Source organism: Dioscorea cayenensis, chromosome 18, assembly GCF_009730915.1.
Source record: "Dioscorea cayenensis subsp. rotundata cultivar TDr96_F1 chromosome 18, TDr96_F1_v2_PseudoChromosome.rev07_lg8_w22 25.fasta, whole genome shotgun sequence".
Taxonomy (NCBI): domain Eukaryota; kingdom Viridiplantae; phylum Streptophyta; class Magnoliopsida; order Dioscoreales; family Dioscoreaceae; genus Dioscorea; species Dioscorea cayenensis.
Window position 1 is genome coordinate 1,739,023 of NC_052488.1, and position 19,185 is coordinate 1,758,207.

At 32.7% G+C, this 19,185-nt stretch overlaps 1 protein-coding gene and 1 long non-coding RNA gene across 3 annotated transcripts; both read right to left on the reverse strand.

The window, feature by feature from the left end:
* Positions 1-1,021: 1,021 nt before the first annotated feature.
* On the reverse strand, positions 1,022-9,550 carry LOC120282554. Its single transcript, XR_005542987.1, has 3 exons — positions 9,415-9,550; positions 4,360-4,412; positions 1,022-1,940 (listed from the first exon to the last, which is right to left on the reverse strand). It is a non-coding gene; the product is annotated as an uncharacterized LOC120282554 (long non-coding RNA).
* Positions 9,551-10,627: 1,077 nt separating this feature from the next.
* LOC120282129 (DExH-box ATP-dependent RNA helicase DExH9) lies at positions 10,628-18,904 on the reverse strand. 2 transcript variants are annotated; one of them, XM_039288879.1, is made up of 14 exons: positions 18,588-18,904; positions 18,098-18,298; positions 17,784-18,002; positions 17,179-17,514; positions 16,718-16,822; positions 15,696-15,806; positions 14,659-14,909; positions 13,641-13,764; positions 12,921-13,200; positions 12,661-12,806; positions 12,303-12,452; positions 11,887-12,122; positions 11,042-11,306; positions 10,628-10,957 (listed from the first exon to the last, which is right to left on the reverse strand). In XM_039288879.1, exons 1-14 carry the CDS (start codon positions 18,855-18,857, stop codon positions 10,676-10,678), a joined length of 2,976 nt encoding a protein of 991 aa, XP_039144813.1. In that variant the 5' UTR covers positions 18,858-18,904; the 3' UTR covers positions 10,628-10,675. The 2 variants fall into 2 exon arrangements, with proteins under 2 accessions (XP_039144813.1, XP_039144814.1); XM_039288880.1 differs by lacking the exon at positions 18,588-18,904 and having other exon boundaries at positions 17,784-17,989; positions 18,098-18,189.
* Positions 18,905-19,185: the final 281 nt, after the last annotated feature.

Here is a 19,185-nt window from a genome sequence, read left to right on the forward strand (position 1 = left end):
TTTGTTTTATGTTTCATATTTTTATTGTTGTATAAATTTTTTTAACAAATTATTAAAAAAAACTTAACACCGCTAGGCTATTGTTACGGCGGAATAACTATATTGTTTGGCAATAAATAAAAATAATAATAATTTCATTTTTTATAAAAATATAGAGATATGATAACACACTCACCAATAAACTAATAATTTTTGAGAAAACTAGAACCACAATCCTCATAATTATTCAATCCATGAAAAATTCCCCACCTTTGTCATATCACAGAAAGGTTCTTAACTTTTCAAATATATTTATTATTACATCAAAATTTAAGTTAAATTACAAAATTACCCTTAAACCAATATTGAGCCACTATAAACCCACTCTAACACCTACGAGTTGAGGATATATTTGGTATTAAATAAAACTTACTAACACGATGAATTTTTTTTTAAAATAAATTTAAAATATATATATATCAAGAAACTGATCAGAAAAGTTAAGAGTTTTCAAAAACTGGTAGATCTGTTTTTTTAAAAAAAATTAAAAATTAAAAAAAAGCTTCACAAACTTGTCCTTTTGTTATGCATACTTGGCATATGACCACTGAAAAGGCAAAATGCGCGGAGATGGTGGTCGCGTGATTGATCTCTTCTTTAGTGTCAGTGCTTGAGTTATAGTGAGATTGATTATGGGTATTTTCGTCATTTCAGTTTTTTCATAAAATTTATATTACCTTTAATAACAAACACTCTCCAAATGCACAATAAATATGCACGTACAAATAAAAAACAAAATTTAACCTATGTTTTATTTATTTATTATTGGCAAAATAAACAACCCACATCAAAGGTGTGCTCAGAGATAGAGCTAATATCTTAATATATCTATACACTCACACTTGGTGTGCACGAAGGGTGAAAAATTGATGATTCAGACTTTTTCTTTCATCCTAACAATTGAGAGATTTTAAGGGTTGCCCACATTTATCCAAATAAATAAACAAACAAGTAAAAGCACCTACTTCACGAGTTGGTTGAGTTTTTAGTATATTAACATCTCATAAATTAAGGTCAATTTTTTGAGAACGTTCATAAATAATTTATCTATAAACATTCTTTCCCAAATATTAGATTGAAATCCAACGATTCCATTGAATAAACAGTGAAAAAGTGGTTTCATTGGATGGATAGTAAAAAATGGGATGTGCAGTACCTCTCATGAACATTGGTGTCTGTTAAAAAAAAAGCACACTTGTTTAACTAGAACTGTTCGATCATTATAGCTATAGTGCTTAACAAAATCTCAACTCTCGAATCTCATTTCTAGTAGTACTTCAAAACCCAAAAAAAAAAATTCTATCAACCAACCAACCACCCATTCAACAACTAGGTACAACCCAGACGCACTATGTCACTGTATACGAACACCCGCAAAAGAATGAAGGATGAAAAGGTTGAGCGGCAAAATGACAAGGAGAGAAGTGAACCAAAAACAATGATGTATACAATGTCTTTAAGTTGTACCCGGTTGCAAAGAGGGTGGTTGGTTGGTTTATGTACAAGTTTTTTTGGGTTTGAGGTGCTACTAGAAATGAGAATCGTTGATTGAGATTTACTAAATACTGTAACAATAATGATCATGATCGAATAGTTTTGATTAAAAACTGCTTCTCACTTTTCATTGTGGATCATTGTTCCTAAAAGTTACCACACATCCCACTTTTCATTGTTCTTTCAATAGAAACGTTGGATTTCAATCCAACAGTTAGAGAAAACCTTATTTTTGAACATTGTTTAATAACCAACTATATATATATATATATATATATATATAAGGTAGGGTAACAAATATCAATCCTCAGGGCGTACGCGGGCGGGAGAATTACCAAACGTCCCACCAGGAGCGTGGTCAAGGAAAATCAAACTTGCATCTCTTATAAACAAGGGGACACAGAGTACTGCTAGGCCATATGCACATTGGTGAGCACTCATATATGTATATATATATATAAATGAAAATGAACAAAAATATAAAATATGAATAGAGCATGCAAAAGAGAAAGGACACAGCAAGGACAAAGGAAGAATACAAATTGAATTTGAAAGATTAGGGTTGTGAAGTGATGGAAGGGATGGCGAAATTTTGTTCCCACATGGCCCTTAATCTCCACCTCATCACCATCTTCATCATTCCATTACAATATTAGTTATTTAATTAGTACATGATTAATTATTAAATATTTAATTAAATTGCTAAAGGCTAAATATAGGCAACAAGCAACCTACCCCAATTATTAATGGTACCTTCAAAATATTAATTTCCTAAGGTACTTATCCATATCTTTTTATGTCTCTTAATTATTATTAGTATTCACAATTGAAGTATTCATTTGAAAATGGTTCATATTTCTAGACGTTTCTTTGTCAAATATCTATTACCTTTTTTATTTGCATGATCAAATGTAGAAACATACCAAGAATATTCTGGAAAATATTCTTTAGTATAATTTATTGGAATATATATTTAACAAAAAAATATATATTTCAATACAATGTTTATAATGGGCAATGTTATTATGAGAAACTTTTATTTATAACAACTTCATATAATCATAAATCAAGTATGCATGTGGACTTATTTTAAAATTTTATTTTATATTATTTCTTTTTTTTCCCTTTCTATATTCCTCCATCCACCATTGAAATTATAATTGTAGACATCTGAACATGTTTATGCTTAGTAAAAATGTTATTTAAAAATAATACATCGACTATGAACGTTTGCAACTGATAAAATGTAAGTGAGAGAGACAGAGAGAAATAGGCATATAAACAGTACTAACAACAATATCAAAAATTTGTACTAGGTTCTCAAACAAATAAGTGGGTGATGTTCGGTTGTTTATAATTTTTCTGCAAAAATACTAGTAAAAATTAGGTTTGGCCAACATTCTTTTGGTCTATTAATGACCAGGGTCCCCTACCTCATGGACTACAAAGAATCAAATCTTTAATGATGCAGGGTTAGGGTTAGGGTGCGAATAATTAGAAAAGTTGTGCATGTCTTGACAAATTCCACATGGGTTGAGACACTCATTGCCCAATAGGCGTATGAAGTGATGTGACTCGTCCACTTTCATCAATATATATATCATATATGGACGTTCATAGATAAGAAATCTATGGGCGTTCAATTATCAGCTGTTGGATCACGATCCAACAGCTGACATTAATGAATAGTAGTTGTTTCAAACAATACTTACTGTGCAACAATTGTTCATATATATATATATATATATATATATTTATTTATATATGTAGTGTCATCCTAATATATAATTTTACGAGGACCTTTCTGAAACTATTTGCAAATGATTCACAAAATATCATGATTTTGTAGAGTGTAATCAACTAAAACCTTCATAGCGAGATACTTTTAATCTAATTCTATCACTTGATTTCAATTCATTTATTTAAAATTAAATACCTGACCTTCAAGATTATGATATATTCCATCGTTTTATTATAATTTTTAAAAATTTAAATTATTTTTTCATTCATTTCCAAATAAACATCTCAAACACAAATAATGACAAGTTAATTAAAAACAAACACTAGACCAGCATAATATTTCAATGTAATACCAAAAATGCCCCTGTCAAGACGTGCACACCTCAACAATGTAAGGGCAATGTTTTTAATCTTAATCTAAATTAAATCTAAAAATAAAAGTTTTAAAATTTAAAAAATAAAATAAAATTTGATAAATTTAAAGGAATAATATTATGACAATAAATAGACCACACTTGCTGTTTTTCTTTTAAAAAAAATTATTTGTGCTATTAAGTATGGACTTCCAATGATAATATTTGCTATCGTAATGTCGAAATTTTTGAATGCCCATAAAAGGCTACAAAATAATAAATTATCACGGTAGACGTCACAAAAGATTTATTTATTTATTATTATTATTTGATAAATACACATAATCAAGGGCATGCGTATGATTGGGATCCATGTGCTCTCACCCAGTGACAAAGGTTCAGATTGCAAGTCTACACCCATAACCAGGGACTTTTTACAACTACTTCTAAATCTTCATAATGACGTCTTTCACATTAGGGCAAACCGTAACTATACTATCAATGTTTTGACAAAGATTTATTTTTCCAATAAGATTAAATGAGGACAATCTTGAAATAACAAAAAAAAAACCTCTTAGCATCCCTAAACACAATGCAATCAAGTAACAGTAAAATTTGAAATAATACATGAACCTAGAAGATTTTATAGTTTAGAAAAATTATTCAAAAAATAAAGTAAACAGGCAGCCAAAGCAGTAAAACATAAATGGTTATAGTTAAAAAATTTTAATACCTGATTTTTTTTCCTTTGCACATTATCTTGAAGATCCTCCAGATAGAATGCCTCTAAACAAAGCAAACCAAATAACCAAATAACAAATCAAATAACAAAAAAAAACACACACACACACAAAATTTTGAATTTAGAAACTTAAAAGAAGCCTCTGAAAATACAAAATAGATGTCACCAACAACACCAAAGAGAACATAAGAATTAAGAGATCAGAGTCATAAGCGTAACCCCAAAAGACAATCATCTTCTCAAACCAAACAAAGATAAACGCCGAAATAATCATGAATTATTAAATAATAATTATATTTTAACAAAAGTGACACAAAGCACTTCATGTTAAAACGACAACGAAATGACAACAAAATTACGAGTGCAAGAAATTTCAAACAACTTGAACAAGTCGAAGAACTAAACAAAGATAAAGACTGAAACAATCATGAGTTATTGAGTAATAATAAAAATTTAATAAAAATGACACAAAGCACTTCATTTCAAAATGACAAAGAAATGGCAACAGTATATTACCAGAGCAAGAAATTTCAAAAAATATCTTGAACAAGGTCTGAGAACTTAAATAATAATAATACTTCAACAAAGTGACACTAAGCACTTCATTTCAAAATGACAAAGAAATGGCAACAACATAGTACTAGTGCGAGACAATTCAAACAATAACTTGAACCAGGTCTTCTGATTTCTATTGATGAGTACCATTCACAAATAAAACAAACCTAACAAACCAAAATACAAAAGTGACACAAAGCACTTCATTTCAAAATGACAAAGAAATGACAACAGCAAATTAATGGTGCGAGAAATTTTAAACAATAACTTGAACAAGGTTTTCTGATTCTATGGATGAATGCCATTCACAAATAACATAAACCTGACTCTTTTCAGTAGTGACCATCAGGAATATATTGTATATATACATAAAACCCGAGTTCTACTATTAGGTGTTGTTTGGTAGGAAGGAATGGAATGGAATTGGCATTCCAACTTAAAACAGTCATTCCAATACTTGGTGCCATTTTATAAAATGAGCATTGGAATCATTGACTCATGAAGTGAGAATGGTCATGATCATTCCTAGTGAATGGATAAAGAAGAGCAATTCCCACTTAGGAATGGGATTTTATTACTATAAATAAATAAAAAATCAAAGGTTGATAAAACCTTTTTTTTTTTTTCCTTTTAAGAGATTTTTGGCATACCCACCATTTGCACAACACCAATATCCGACATTTCTTCTCTAGCATGTTAAAACTTATATTTAAAATATAATTAAATTTTTATTCAAAATATAATAATATTTTGTAGTTATATATTGAATTTTATAATAAGATTTATTAGAAATTTATATACACCAATCCATTCTAACTCACACCATTGAAGAACCTAACAATAGAACGTGAATAACATTGTCATTTCATGTCTGTACCCAAACATTAGAATGAGAACGAGCATTCTTTTCCATTCTCATTCCATTCCATTGTTATCATTCATTTCATTCCCACCTCATTCCATTTGGCCCCAAGTTAATGAAATCATTTATGCTGATAATATGATATGTAAAGTCACAATTTGTAATTTAAGCAAATGGCTGAAATCTTATGTCAGCAGCAGTAATCTCACAAATAACTAAGTTACACAGGAGTAAATTAGTGATTAGTCTCACAAAGGTTAAGATATGAGACTATCATTAAAAACAGGTACCAGATTTTCTAATTTTATTATTTTGGACTAAAATTGTGTGGGAAAAGATCAGGAAAATAGTCGATCATATATTCCTGATGCTAGATGAAACATAAATTGTATTAAATTTCATTAATGCATTTACATTTGGTATATAGGCGCAAAAGATCCACATTTAATATAATCATTTCTTCAAAATTCTTCTCATACCATATGCTCTGATAAACAAAATAAAGTTGAGCAGGTTTAATAGTCACTGTGGGCATTATACAAAGGAAAGCAATCAATTAACATGATATATAAATGCTAGCAAATATGGTATAAGAAATTAAAGAGTTCTTTCAACTGAAAATGCAAAACTTTAGTGTTAAGTAGCTTGTAAACAGCAAAAGATGCTTGTGAAAGGATGAAAGCTTCTGCAAGGTTCTACAATTAAATAACTTTAAAAAAAATTTAACATATTCATAGCAATCAAAAGGTGAACGTAAGATCAATATGACACAACACAACATGTAAAGCAAAAGGAGAAAGTCATATAGAATATAGGCACCATGCAGATCCAGTAACCACAAACACAATCACCACGATAAATGCCAGTGAGTAATATCCTTCACGAAATGAGCAGAAAAAATAAAAGAAATCTGTAGGAGCTAAAAGTGAAGGAGAAATTGATAGATCATTAGCAGCTTGAATTAAAAATAAAAATAAAATAAAATATTGGCACATCAACATACATACCAATAATAATTTTTCAGGGTAAAATCAGCTTATCCTTCCATGCCATGCATAGAGTTCAAATTGAACAAAATGTACAACTCAAAGCTAAAACAGTTGCACAAGACTAAGAATGGTCAGAACATTTTTATTGCTCATCCAACATCAAGAAAAATAAGAGCTAAGATGAAATGCTGAAAATAATCTGAAAATGCACAACGCCTTACTATCCTAAAGCAAATTGAAAATCACAAAACCTACTATTGTCAGCAAAATGGCCACAATAATTAGCAAAAGTAAGTTAAACATTCAGGGTAAATTTTTCCAATGAGCACCTAAGTTTGGCCTTATATCAGTTTGAGCACTAACTTTCAATTTGTATCAAAATGAGCATAAAGTTTTAATTTTGTTTCTCCGGCGGGGCAATTGGGGGATTTTGGTTATAATTGAGTGACGTTGAAGCCGGAAATATGATGTAGACACCTTGGAACCAAGTCAGCAACTATCCACATAATCAACCAAGCTGGAAAGGGATGAAGATAAGGAAGGGGAGGAAGGAAAGGGATGATGATGTGGTAGCCAATTAGGCTACGTGTATAAGTTGATGATGTGGACATGTGCTGAGTTGGTTCCTGGGTGTCCATATCATATTTACGGCTTTCATGTCAATCGATGATAACCAGAATCCCCCAATTGCCTCGCCGAAGAAACAAAATTAAAACTTTATGCTCATTTTGATACAAATTGAAAGTTAGTGCTCAAACTGATATAAGGCCAAACTTAAGTACTCACTTGAAAAATTTACCCTAAACATTCATTAAAGCTTCAATTCATAGCAAAATGGAGTATAGTAACTCACTCCATTGTCAATAACAGGAAGTGACTAGTTGATGTGAAACACCAATCAATTCAATTCTGTTATGAAGGGTGATAGCTTGGCGTCAGGTGGAGAAGTTTCAAACTGTGAGCACGTGAGAGAGATGATGCCAACCACATCAGCAAGGTGTTATTCTGATTCTGATTGGAGTGACGTGGCTAACGGAGCGAGGATTGGTGGTCGTGGTCAGAGAGAGAAAAAGAGGAGCTCGCGCCTTGATGGGTTTGTTACAAAGGGGTGACGTGGACCAATGAGAAAAAGGAAAGTAGAGAAAGAGGCGGTGGATCTAGCTGGAAAAGGAGATATAAAAGAGAGGGGAGAGGAGGCGAAAGGGGTATGTGATGTTTCTGGATAGTTTGGGCCTGGTACTGAGCTAAGGAGCAGCGTGGGAATTCAGGTGATCTTCCGGTGATCTTCCGACGAACCTCCTCAGTATCAGCACAGGATTTGGGGAAGTAATTCCTAGTTATCTTGTTGTTCTTAAGATAGATTCTATGAATTTGCTGTGTTTTTCTTGAGTAGAATTCTGAGATGAATTGAACCCTAGAACTTCTATTAATTTCAGTTCAATAGCATTAGAGCCACAACAAATTCCTATACCCAATACAAATCGCCTAGTTACAGAGCCAACTTTTCAGCTGTATACACTACAAAGAATTTCGTCATCATATAGATATCCCCTTAAATGCCAAATGCATTTAATGTGGCTATTTAGATTAATACCATTACTACATTCAAACTTTAAAAAACAAAAGCAACTATATACTGGAGAAATGTAAATTTCTGAGAAGAAATTCACCCTTTGTTTCAGTCATAATAAAACACATATATACAGCTTAAAAATCTAAAATAGAAAAAGAGCCAAATTAATATAATTGTGCTAATCCTTATAGCTGTGCCTCTTTTGAAATATTATTAGAAAAAACTTTATATTCTATAACAAGAAATAACTGAATAGAAAGAGCAACAAAAGTAAGGTCAAATAATTTGTTATTCTACAACAGGTGATATGCATTTTAAATAGGGTGCTTAAAAAAATTTTATTTGGCCAAATGCAAATTCATGCTTTAAAACTAACCTCAAAATAGCAAGTAACAAACCCACATTTCTACCACTCATGCATAGCTTGTTGTTTAACCTGTATATAATATGCTTTCAAGGTCAAACAGGGTTTTATATTTTCCATTTTTAACTACCTTGCCTAGAGTTTTTAAAGCTGAAAGCTTATTCCTTTTAGCACTATTCCAGCTTTTGTTGCATTTTTATGCATGTTAGCTATGCAATATAAAATTTGAGAAAATGAATATTGCTTCATTTCTCTAATTCTTAGACTGGTAAAAGGAAAGAATTTCCCAGCTTCAAAAACACTAGAACAATGTTTAACAAGAAAGATATATATTCAAATGCATATTAACAAAAATTATGCAGATTACCAACAATATCTGAAAATTAACTTAATATGCAAAGAAACAAACATGATTCAAGGAATACAGATAAAAAAAAAAATTGAACATAAAATTGGGGAAATATAACCTAAAAAAAAAAAGTTTTTCAAACACAAGATCAAGTCCATGAATGTGAAAAATTACACTTAACAACATCTAGAATAACCTAACAAAAATAGCAACAAATAAAAACAATGTCATATAATTCCTCGATTCAAACACAAATTGAACAAAAACATCGCAATACTCGATCAACAATGACATTGCAAGAGAGATTAAAACAAAGAAGATGAATCCCAAATTGAAAAAAGATATGAATTATACCATGGAACTCCAGCATCGTCTCCTTTTATCTTGATCTCAGGATGAATCACTGGAATCCCGGACAATACCGAGGACATCGAGGGCGTCGAGCAGCAGCAGCGCAAATGGGTTTTTCAGAAGGGGGAGCTGTTTTGGAGCTTGGACTATCGCTAATTTAATGGCGGGGAAATCCGAGGGTATTCTTGTCTTTTGGACTTTTAATGAAATTATTTTTAATTATTTATTTAATAAACTAAATTCTATGTTTTTTATATTAATGTGGAGTCGGACAATAGTGCTACTGTTCCTGATATTGTGATGATGATAAATTATATATATAATCAATCAACCATCGGATGATGATCCAACGGCTTAGATTTAAAAACATCCCTAAATTTGAAATCTAGGGACGTCCCTAGATGATATTTTCCTATATATATATATGTATATATATATGTGATATTTTTTTTTGGGAAGTAACACAAAAATAAAAGAGAATTAAAAAAAAAAGAAAAAAAGAAAGAAAGGGCAAAAGAGGGAAAAAAGAAGATGAATAGTAAATCTAAATGGGATATAAATCAGTTTTAAACTTTCAATGTTTATGATTACCTAAGCTATTGTTATGATCATAATTAAATAATTCTGATTAAAATACTGTACATCACATTTTATTTATGGCATTATTCATTTTACTTATGGCATTATTCATTTTACTTATCACTATTTATGGTACTATTTATATTACTAACTGATCATTGAAATAAAAGATTTGCAACCATTGAATTTAGGTTAAGAGACAAATATATATAAAATTTTTATTTATGAATGTTGATATAAAACTTGCCCATATATATATATATATATATATATATATATATATATATATATATATATATATTCTAATGGTTGACGGCGGTTTGAGACAGAAAATACCCCCAACTAGATTTATCCTAGTATTTGTTACTGTTATGGATAATATATCATTTTTCAAAAAATTTCTAAATTTAAAAAAAAATTGAAATGGCCGGTGCTAACCTGCACCCAGGACAAGTCGTTGCAATTTTAAAAACATTAAAACTAAAAAAATTTCCAAAAATCATTCCGAAATGATATTTCATTCCAATTTATTACAATTACTTGTATTAAGACATATATATCCTAGATGTCTACATAATCCATTTCTGTACACACAGTTAAAAACTAATTTTAAAAATAAATTAAATATTATATATAATAACACAGACAAAATTTTTATTAGAATTCATAATCATCATCATCATCATCATACATAAAGGGAAGCAGCAAATACAATATCCCTTTTGATCTTGGTGACAGCTTCTTCCAGTTTAGCCTCAAGCTGGACTTCTCCAATGGATTTGGCAGCCAGAATTAGCTGTTGCAAAACTTCTTCTATTCTTCTGATAGCTCTGATCAAACTCCCTTCAAACACACTAGGTGTCATCTCCATTATATCATAAAACTTGGACCCTTTTGTCCATGCATATACAGCTTCCATTATGTCTGCTCGAAATGAATTCACAAAACTTTCGACATCAATTTGGACCTGCAGATATGGAAGGGTTAACTCAAAGTCTTGTAAACAAGAATACTAAAGGAAGTTCATTTTTTGAATAGTATGTTTCAATACCTTGGAATCAAGCTGAACATTGGCAACTCTTCTTGCTGTTTCTTGAAGTTGAGAAAATAACATTTCGAGTCCTTCCCTGGGTTTTGGTGCGTCTTGGAGCTTTTCTTGCCATACGAAACATGAAAGTAAAGCAACCATCTCCTCCGCCTTCAAGTCCTTGAACACGCCACTAAACATGAGCTCCGTGAGTGTCAGCTCATCGGCACTGCTGATCTCACAAGCAACCTTACCCTTCACCTCCACAACATCTTCGCTGGTAATATATCTGAAGTATTTTTGGAATTGGCATTTAGCTCAGTTTGGTTTGAAAGAAAATTGATAGATGTGTTATCACTCATTCGCTTTAAGTATACACATGACTCTCATTTCTTTCCCTCGTGTCCCCTAAATCCAAATGCTGCCTTATAGAGACACACATAAAAGTTTAAAACAAAAGCATGACGAATAAGTAAAATATAGGCGAAAAACATGCACAGCAATATCCTAAACTATTCTACACAACCTGGAAGTCAATGCCGTTAGATGATGTATTGTAGAAAACATAAATGCGCTCTGCATCCCTAAATTTCACCACAAAATAAGCGAGATGCCACCTACAGGGCTATGACCACACCGCAACATCAAGATATTATAAATAGTTCCTACATAACAGTCTTAGCTAATCTACAACCATACAAGACTTTCAGATTTCCATCATATGCCTTCAATTTTTTTAACTTCATAAAGCTTGGTTTGTCATGACTGCTAAATTGCTAATCATATTTCATTTTTTGCACTGCCAACATGTTCAAATGGCTGCATAGCCGGTAATCAGAAAACCATTAATCATGAGATGAAGTGCTTACCCCAACCTACGCAGAACCCTTTTGCGTGCCTTTAGTTCATCTTTGAAGGCCAACGCTGTTGATGAACGCATTTGCTTCTTGATTGATTTGATCTTGTCCGTCAATTCTTTCTTTGTGTGTAACGCTTTCAACTTTTGTTGGATTAAAGGTGAGTTGCGAATTTCATCATATTTGTCAAATATGCTCTCAAGGGCTTCAATCCTCCTCACAAGCTTCCTATATGAATTAAGTTGGACCTGAACACAAGAGACATGTTGGAGATCAAAAAATGATGATCACCAGCCAAAATAAAATAAAACAAAAATGATAATAATAATCAACTGGAGTTTATTTTCCCCAAAATAAAAATTAGAAAAAAAAAACACTATTGCTCAAAGGCTGAGACTAAAAATAAAATAGTGAATAATTCAACTTACTTTCATATCTTCCTCAGGGTCCAATAGAGGTACCCCATCTTTTTCAAATTTGGCAAGTACGACTAAAAGCTTTTTTATTGTATTCTCACGAGCTTCCATGGACAAAAGATCTTTGGGAATGTAAAGGCATACACTGCTCAAACCGTCAATCTGTTTAAAAAAGCACATTGATGATATTGCCACTCCTAATAAAGAGAAACAACAGAAAATAACAACACAAAAGCCAAAAAATCAGGCAGAATAAAATATTGCACTTCAAATCATGCAAGCTCACAAATCAATGTGCTCAAGTTCTCAGGTTATTCTAAACAAAATGAAGTTTATAGGAAATGATCAGATCAATGACAAAGGGAATCACCAAATCAAGCGGTAGTGAAATCACAACAGCTTCCCCAGGTTCCGTAATTGGAACACATTTTGCTGATTTCTTTGCACCAACACTCTTGTCCAGAACACATTTAGTCAGAATATTAACATTGTATTCTGCATCTTCAGGTCTTTTATCTGCAACAAAAGTTTTTAGAAATCAGAACCATTAGCAACTCAATAGGAAAACTGAGCGTAGCCTGTTATTGATCTAAAAGCCAAAATCTAAATTGGTTCTTTGTTATCCCTCACCGCCAGCTATGCCTTTCACCCTTTCAAAATCAATTATAACACCCCAGGTGATGTCATCCTTGGAAGAAAAAGATGGCATCTTGTCATCTTGAGCACATCGCAGCCGTACTAGTCTTCCAGGCTGCAGGAAGGGTAAAGCATATTTTGGGGAAAATATTATATCACGGACATCATCCTTTAGACTTCTATACTGTTGCAGGAGATCATAATAGTCTTTCACAGTCTCCTCTTCTTCAATTACAATGGAGTCCCTTTCTGCTTCCAGTTCTTTGGCTTGCTTCTGCAGATTTCAAAGGACCATGAAAATTTAATAAACCAATAAGTAAACTCCATTATGGGAGCCCCTTTCAATTTATTTCTACATCAACAGATTGTGTAGATATGGTCAATACATTGAAGCTTCTAGGCCAGTAACCATTCTTTTGCATGATTAAAATGATGCGTGCCCCTTGCTATCAAGGCAAGAATAGGGAGAATCTAAAACTGCGCGGATAAAAGAGGCATGAAATGATATAGACTCTGGATTGGAATAGGATCTACTAATCTAGGAACCAGGGCACATATGATTGAGCTGGCTTCAAGGTTATGTGCGATATCTATGTCAAGAGCTATCAAGATACATTGTTCACAGGAGCTATCAAGATACATTGTTCACAGGTAACATAATGAAAAAAAATAAAAAAAATAAAAAATAATTAGTAGAAACTATCATCAACAAACCTCAAGATCAGGAAGAGCTTGGTCAGCTTGAAATTGATAAAATGAATATCTTAGAAGTTGCTCTGGGTCACCATCTTCACAACGAATTTGATTCAAGAGCATGTTGTAACTAAGGTGGAAGGCACTGTTAGCAAAAACCAGTTAGCAATCTGGTATTCATACCTTTTCTTTCAGCTGCATTTTCATCTTTCTAGTAGTCAAATAAATAAATAAAACAGCAAGTTGTGTTTTCATGCAACAGTAATCCAGATTTGATGAAACCAACAATAAACAATTCTTATCAAGATCAAACTATGCTTATAGGGCATTGAATCTCATTTGATGGTCAAAGTTGAATACTTAATACATGTCTTCTTAGTCTTAGGGTTGTAAATCTACAGAATCCCTCTATTCCATATTAGCCTACATTATCTCTTTCTTTTCAGAGGCCACCACTCACATATAGCACCTTGACCTTTTCTTGCATGCCTATATTAATGAAAATACACACAAAAATGAGATTATTGGTCAAATTTAGGATCATAGACTGGTGAAAGGCATCTGCAAAGAAAGCAAATTATGGTAGGGATTGAACTCATATTTCAACCTGAATCTCCTCAAACTAAGAAATCCAAATCCAAAAAATTTAGGTGAGCAAGACATGGATGTCAACCTGGATCTGATATAGAAAACACGGAAAATACACATCCATGCAGAGCATGCCCACCACAAGATCATTATAAAACTTAGGTGTCAATCCTATATGATTCAAAGGTCTTTACCTAAACAAATGGCAAAATATGAAATAACAATTTAATAGCCAATATTCCTGTAAAAGGAGGGACACAATCATGACTTCTAAAAAGCTGAAAAAGATCTTAATGACATTTGAACACCTTGCAATAGAGACTAAATGAGAAAACTCAGAAACACTACTCCAGTTGGTGTAAATTTGGCTCAACATTTTCCAAATATTGAAGCAGAAAATCTAGTATCCAGGCAGCAAACAACTACAGATTTGCAACCATTAGTCCCATACCTGTTCAAACAATCAGCACTTCCTTTCACCATCATCTTGACAGTAGATGGTTCCATTTTTTCATCAACCATCAAAATACAAATGCCACGCTCATCTATACCACGGCGGCCAGCTCGCCCACTCATTTGAATATATTCACCACTTGTTAGCCATCTGAACTTGTCTCCGTCAAATTTACGCACATTTGTAAAGACTACTGTCTTTGCAGGCATGTTTAACCCTATGCTGAAGGTTTCTGTGGCAAATAAGCACTGAAAGAAAATGTTTCAGTTCACCAGAACTACGAAAGGATCAAGGGAATGTTATTTCTATAAGAAGAAATTGCACAAAAGCCAACAAAGGGAAAAGAAAGATATTCAAAAGTCTCCTGTGATTACATAAGAATATCTATATCAGGTCAGCAGTCAATTGAAAATTCTAGCATTTGGTGATGACCATGTATGATTTGATTAACTTCCAATAGAAGATAATAAATGGTAATTTGTAACTACTTTAGCTAAGCCAGTGAAGAAAATGCATCAAACAGGTAAAAATACACCAATGACCATAACATACAAATATGACCTTGATGAAGAATCACAAAATCATGATAACATTAACAAAAATCTCAGACTCTCTGGGCAAACTTTTTTATGCTTTTTTGTCAGATCAATATACAAAACAAATGCTACTTTTTGAGAAATGAGGCTTCAAACAAAAGCATAGGTTATGGGTCAACTAAAACCTCACCAGTTCAACATAATTCAGACATGAAAGAAATCCTAAGTAAATTCAATTTCCGGCTTCTGCATCAAGTTCAGCTTTGTACATAATCCCCGAAATAATTGGCATGGAGAAGGTTGGAGGGTTAGTGTGAGGACAATGGTGGTGTTTCAAACTTATTGTTGGAAAGGATATATAATGGAAGTTGCATGACATCCATGAACTTGTCAGATTTTTAATTATAAAAATGCCACAAGGGTTAATAAAAAATATACCTTTTAATTAGAGTATCTCAACCTTTACAAAAGATTAAACCAATGATGTTGTTCACTAACCTTAAGAAGCCCTTCTTGAAAGAGTATTTCAATCACCTCCTTTAAGATTGGAAGTAACCCAGAATGGTGCACACCAATTCCACGTTTCAGTAAGGGTAGCATATTTACAACCTGTCCAACAATTGATGGTATTAAAAAATTTTCATATGAACCAAAATAAATAAATAAATAATAAAAAGATGATATGTGTACAGCAACAAATCTTCCAAAATTAAATTCTGCACAAGTAAACCTGATGATCATAAAAGCTACATGAAGCAAATTTAAACGGTAATAATAAGAATCATCATAATAACAAAAAACAAGAATATAAGGTGGCTCAAATTAATTCTTTGGCCCATTGGTTACAGTTCTCCAACTCAAGTATGCAAACTCCCACTTCCATACTCATAACATGAAACGAACAAAAGCTCCATTCTACATGTAAGGAGGTTGTCCTATTCTCTCATTTATAACACCCTACCTTTAAAAGTTACCCATAATAATATCATCAAAAAGAATAAAAAACAATAAGCACGAATCTATTAATAATAAAACTCATGTACCGCACAAGATAAGCTAGAAGATAGCAAGATTACAATGCAGATTCTGTACAACACATCAAGTGGCATTTTGGAAAAATTGATTGATACGCTTGCATAAGTGTATAAAAACATATGCAATGTTCATACAGCCACAGAATGATAGAATCAAATCAATGTGAATGAGTCACAAGAAATAGACCTACCCTACTTCAGGAGGTCTAAATGGCAAAAGACAACGATGCAAATCTTTTCTTAATTCTAATGTTTCTTTAACCATTTTTCTGAAAATTGTGAACTTGCTAGAGCCTGAGCTAAAAATAGATGGAAAAATTAATCAGGTACAGATGCAAGAAAAGGTAAATATGATAATTTAGAAAGAAATAAGCAGAAATGTAAGTACATTTAGAAAAGCAAATTGCACAGCATAAGTTGTTTGCAAGAGATTCTCTATTTAAACAAATAACATTGACTGCAAGAAGCCAAGGTACAAAATCTTGCCTGGGGAAGCTTTTTATCATCATCAGAAAGTATATCCATTGCAGACCAGTAGATGGTTTCTATATTCTCTTTCTCAGCATCTTCATTTAAATCCAATTTTGCCATCTATAATGCAGAATAAGAGCAACTCATTCACTTTTGTACCAACTTATTACATCACTGATATGAAGACAACATTGAAACCATACAGTGGAATTAAATTTTCAAAAACAAAAAAAAATCTATAAGTGCAGCATTAACAGGAGTAACCATGAATACTTTATGCATTACAAGACAATAGATCAAAAGAGTTATCAGAGGCACAATTTTTAAATTAAAACATAAGATATTTGTTTATGCACAATTTTTTATTTTAGCTTCATCACCCAAAAAGAAAAATCAAGGAATAAATCTTTATGCCTTTTCACCAAGCTAAAGAAAATTCACACCAACATCATAAAGTTAGAAAGAGAATATTATACCTGCAATGCAAGAAGCTCGCATTCCTTCTTGCTAAAGCTGAAAAGTATCACTGGGTCATATTGTCGTCTTATAATCATTTTTACCATCTTGAATATGTCACTTTCCTCACTTGGTTTTCCCGCCAATAAATTCTTTTGCCACTTCCCATTCCTCCTTTTCTTATCTCCTTCAGCTGGAACAAGGGCATTTAATGCTTTTTGGAAACTATCCTCCCGAAATTTACCCTTTTCATCTACCACCAGATAGATGCCTTCACCTCCTGCTGGAAATATGTGGTGTTGTAGTGGAGTTGGTCGATAATCAGTGTATACAATATGACAAGGCTGCTGATGCACCTGAATTTAAAAATAAATCATTTGTTGCGTGCTCATGGAATTTGAAGTTATTTCAACAAAATAGCAAAAAATATAATTCCTAGTAGTTGGCGATTCCTAGTAGTTGGCGTTCCAACTACCATAACTAGAAAGTTATACGTAAAGCTTGGATACTAATTGCAGCACCAAAATATCAAAAATCACTATTGTGCAAAGTGCAGCTCCTCAAAAATTAAATAAATAAATAAATACACATAGCAACAGAGTGAAGCACAGAGTGAAGCAGTAACCTTTGCAACCCAATCAGCAAACTCCTTAGCATTTGGAACTGTTGCTGAGAGAAATACAAACCGTGAATTTTTAGGAGCCATCACAATACTTTCTTCCCAAACAACACCTCTTTCCCTGTCACGCATATAATGAACTTCGTCAAAGATAATCCAGGCAACCTCACGCAAAATCTCCGATCCCTTGTATTGCATGCTACGCCAGATTTCTGTAGTCATGACCTACAAATTCAATTCTCATTCAAGAAACTGAGGCAAAACAGCATGATCCTAACTTTCACAGATAAAAAACAAGGAAAGCATAATCAGGTCATTACCAAACAAGAGGCATTTGGCTCAATGGTCACATCCCCAGTCATAAGACCCACATCTGAAAATTCTTCTTTGAACTCTCTATACTTTTGATTGCTAAGAGCCTTGATCGGCGAGGTATAGATGACTCGCTGATTATCCCTCAGAGACATCGCGATAGCATACGATGCAACAACTGTTTTTCCAGCTGATGTATGAGCAGAGACCTACAAAAACCTCCAAAAGAATAACTTGAACATCAAAATCGAGACTACCAGAAGATCAAGAGCTAACGAGCCATGCTCGGCATCTTACAATCAATGAACTACATCAATTCACAATATAGACAATATCAACACAATTGAAGTGCCCAAAAGAAACAAATTTTAGTAAAGATTAAACAAACATCCACAAAAGCAAGATTACCAACACATTAAGTCTAACTGAATAAAAAAAAAAACAAATTTCTCAACTAGGTATTTGAAGAAAGAAACAGACAAACTAGGTGCAGCTCACCATGACGGACTCGCCATTGTCAAGACACTTGATAGCCTCGGCCTGGAAAGGATCAAGCTCAAAGGGAAACTCCTTGGCCGGTTTCTTCTCCTCACCGCCGACGGGTCGTGGCGCCGCCGAGCACGATGCAACGTAGCCTTCGGGATAGGAGACTTCATGGAGGCACGCTACAGGCTCGTCAGCGAGCACGGATTCCTCTTTCTGGGATTTGGTAGCGCGGGAGAGATCGGAGGAAGGAGATTCAGGGATTTTTCTCTTGAGAGAAGCCATGGATTAGGGCTTTGAGTTCTTGGAGCTGTTGGAGTTCTAAACCCTAGAAATTTTTAGGGTTGATATGAATAGGAATAATTTTGAAGTTATTTAATATTTCCCAAAAAAAAATAATTGTTTAAATTTTTTTATTTATTGAAAAATATTTCATAATATAAAAATAAACTGTGACAAAGCAAGAAACTTTTAATAAGCTCTTTCATATATTTTTTTTCTTTGTTATAAATAATTTTTTGTAGTTTGTAAATACTAGTTATTGATAATCTCATAAATTATAGATGTTTATTATTATTATTATTTTTTTAAGAAAACAGCCAAACTCACCAAA

Excerpts from the sequence above, each read along its gene's own strand:
- LOC120282129 (XM_039288879.1), bottom strand. The coding sequence starts at position 18,857 with ATGGCTTCTCTCAAGAGAAAAATCCCTGAATCTCCTTCCTCCGATCTC. Across the intron at positions 13,765-14,658 it reads AGTGCTGATTGTTTGAACAG|TGCCTTCCACCTTAGTTACA; the intron begins GTATGGGACTAA and ends TTTTGCTAACAG. Across the intron at positions 12,123-12,302 it reads ACCCTGAGGAAGATATGAAA|GTCCAACTTAATTCATATAG; the intron begins GTAAGTTGAATT and ends TCTTGTGTTCAG.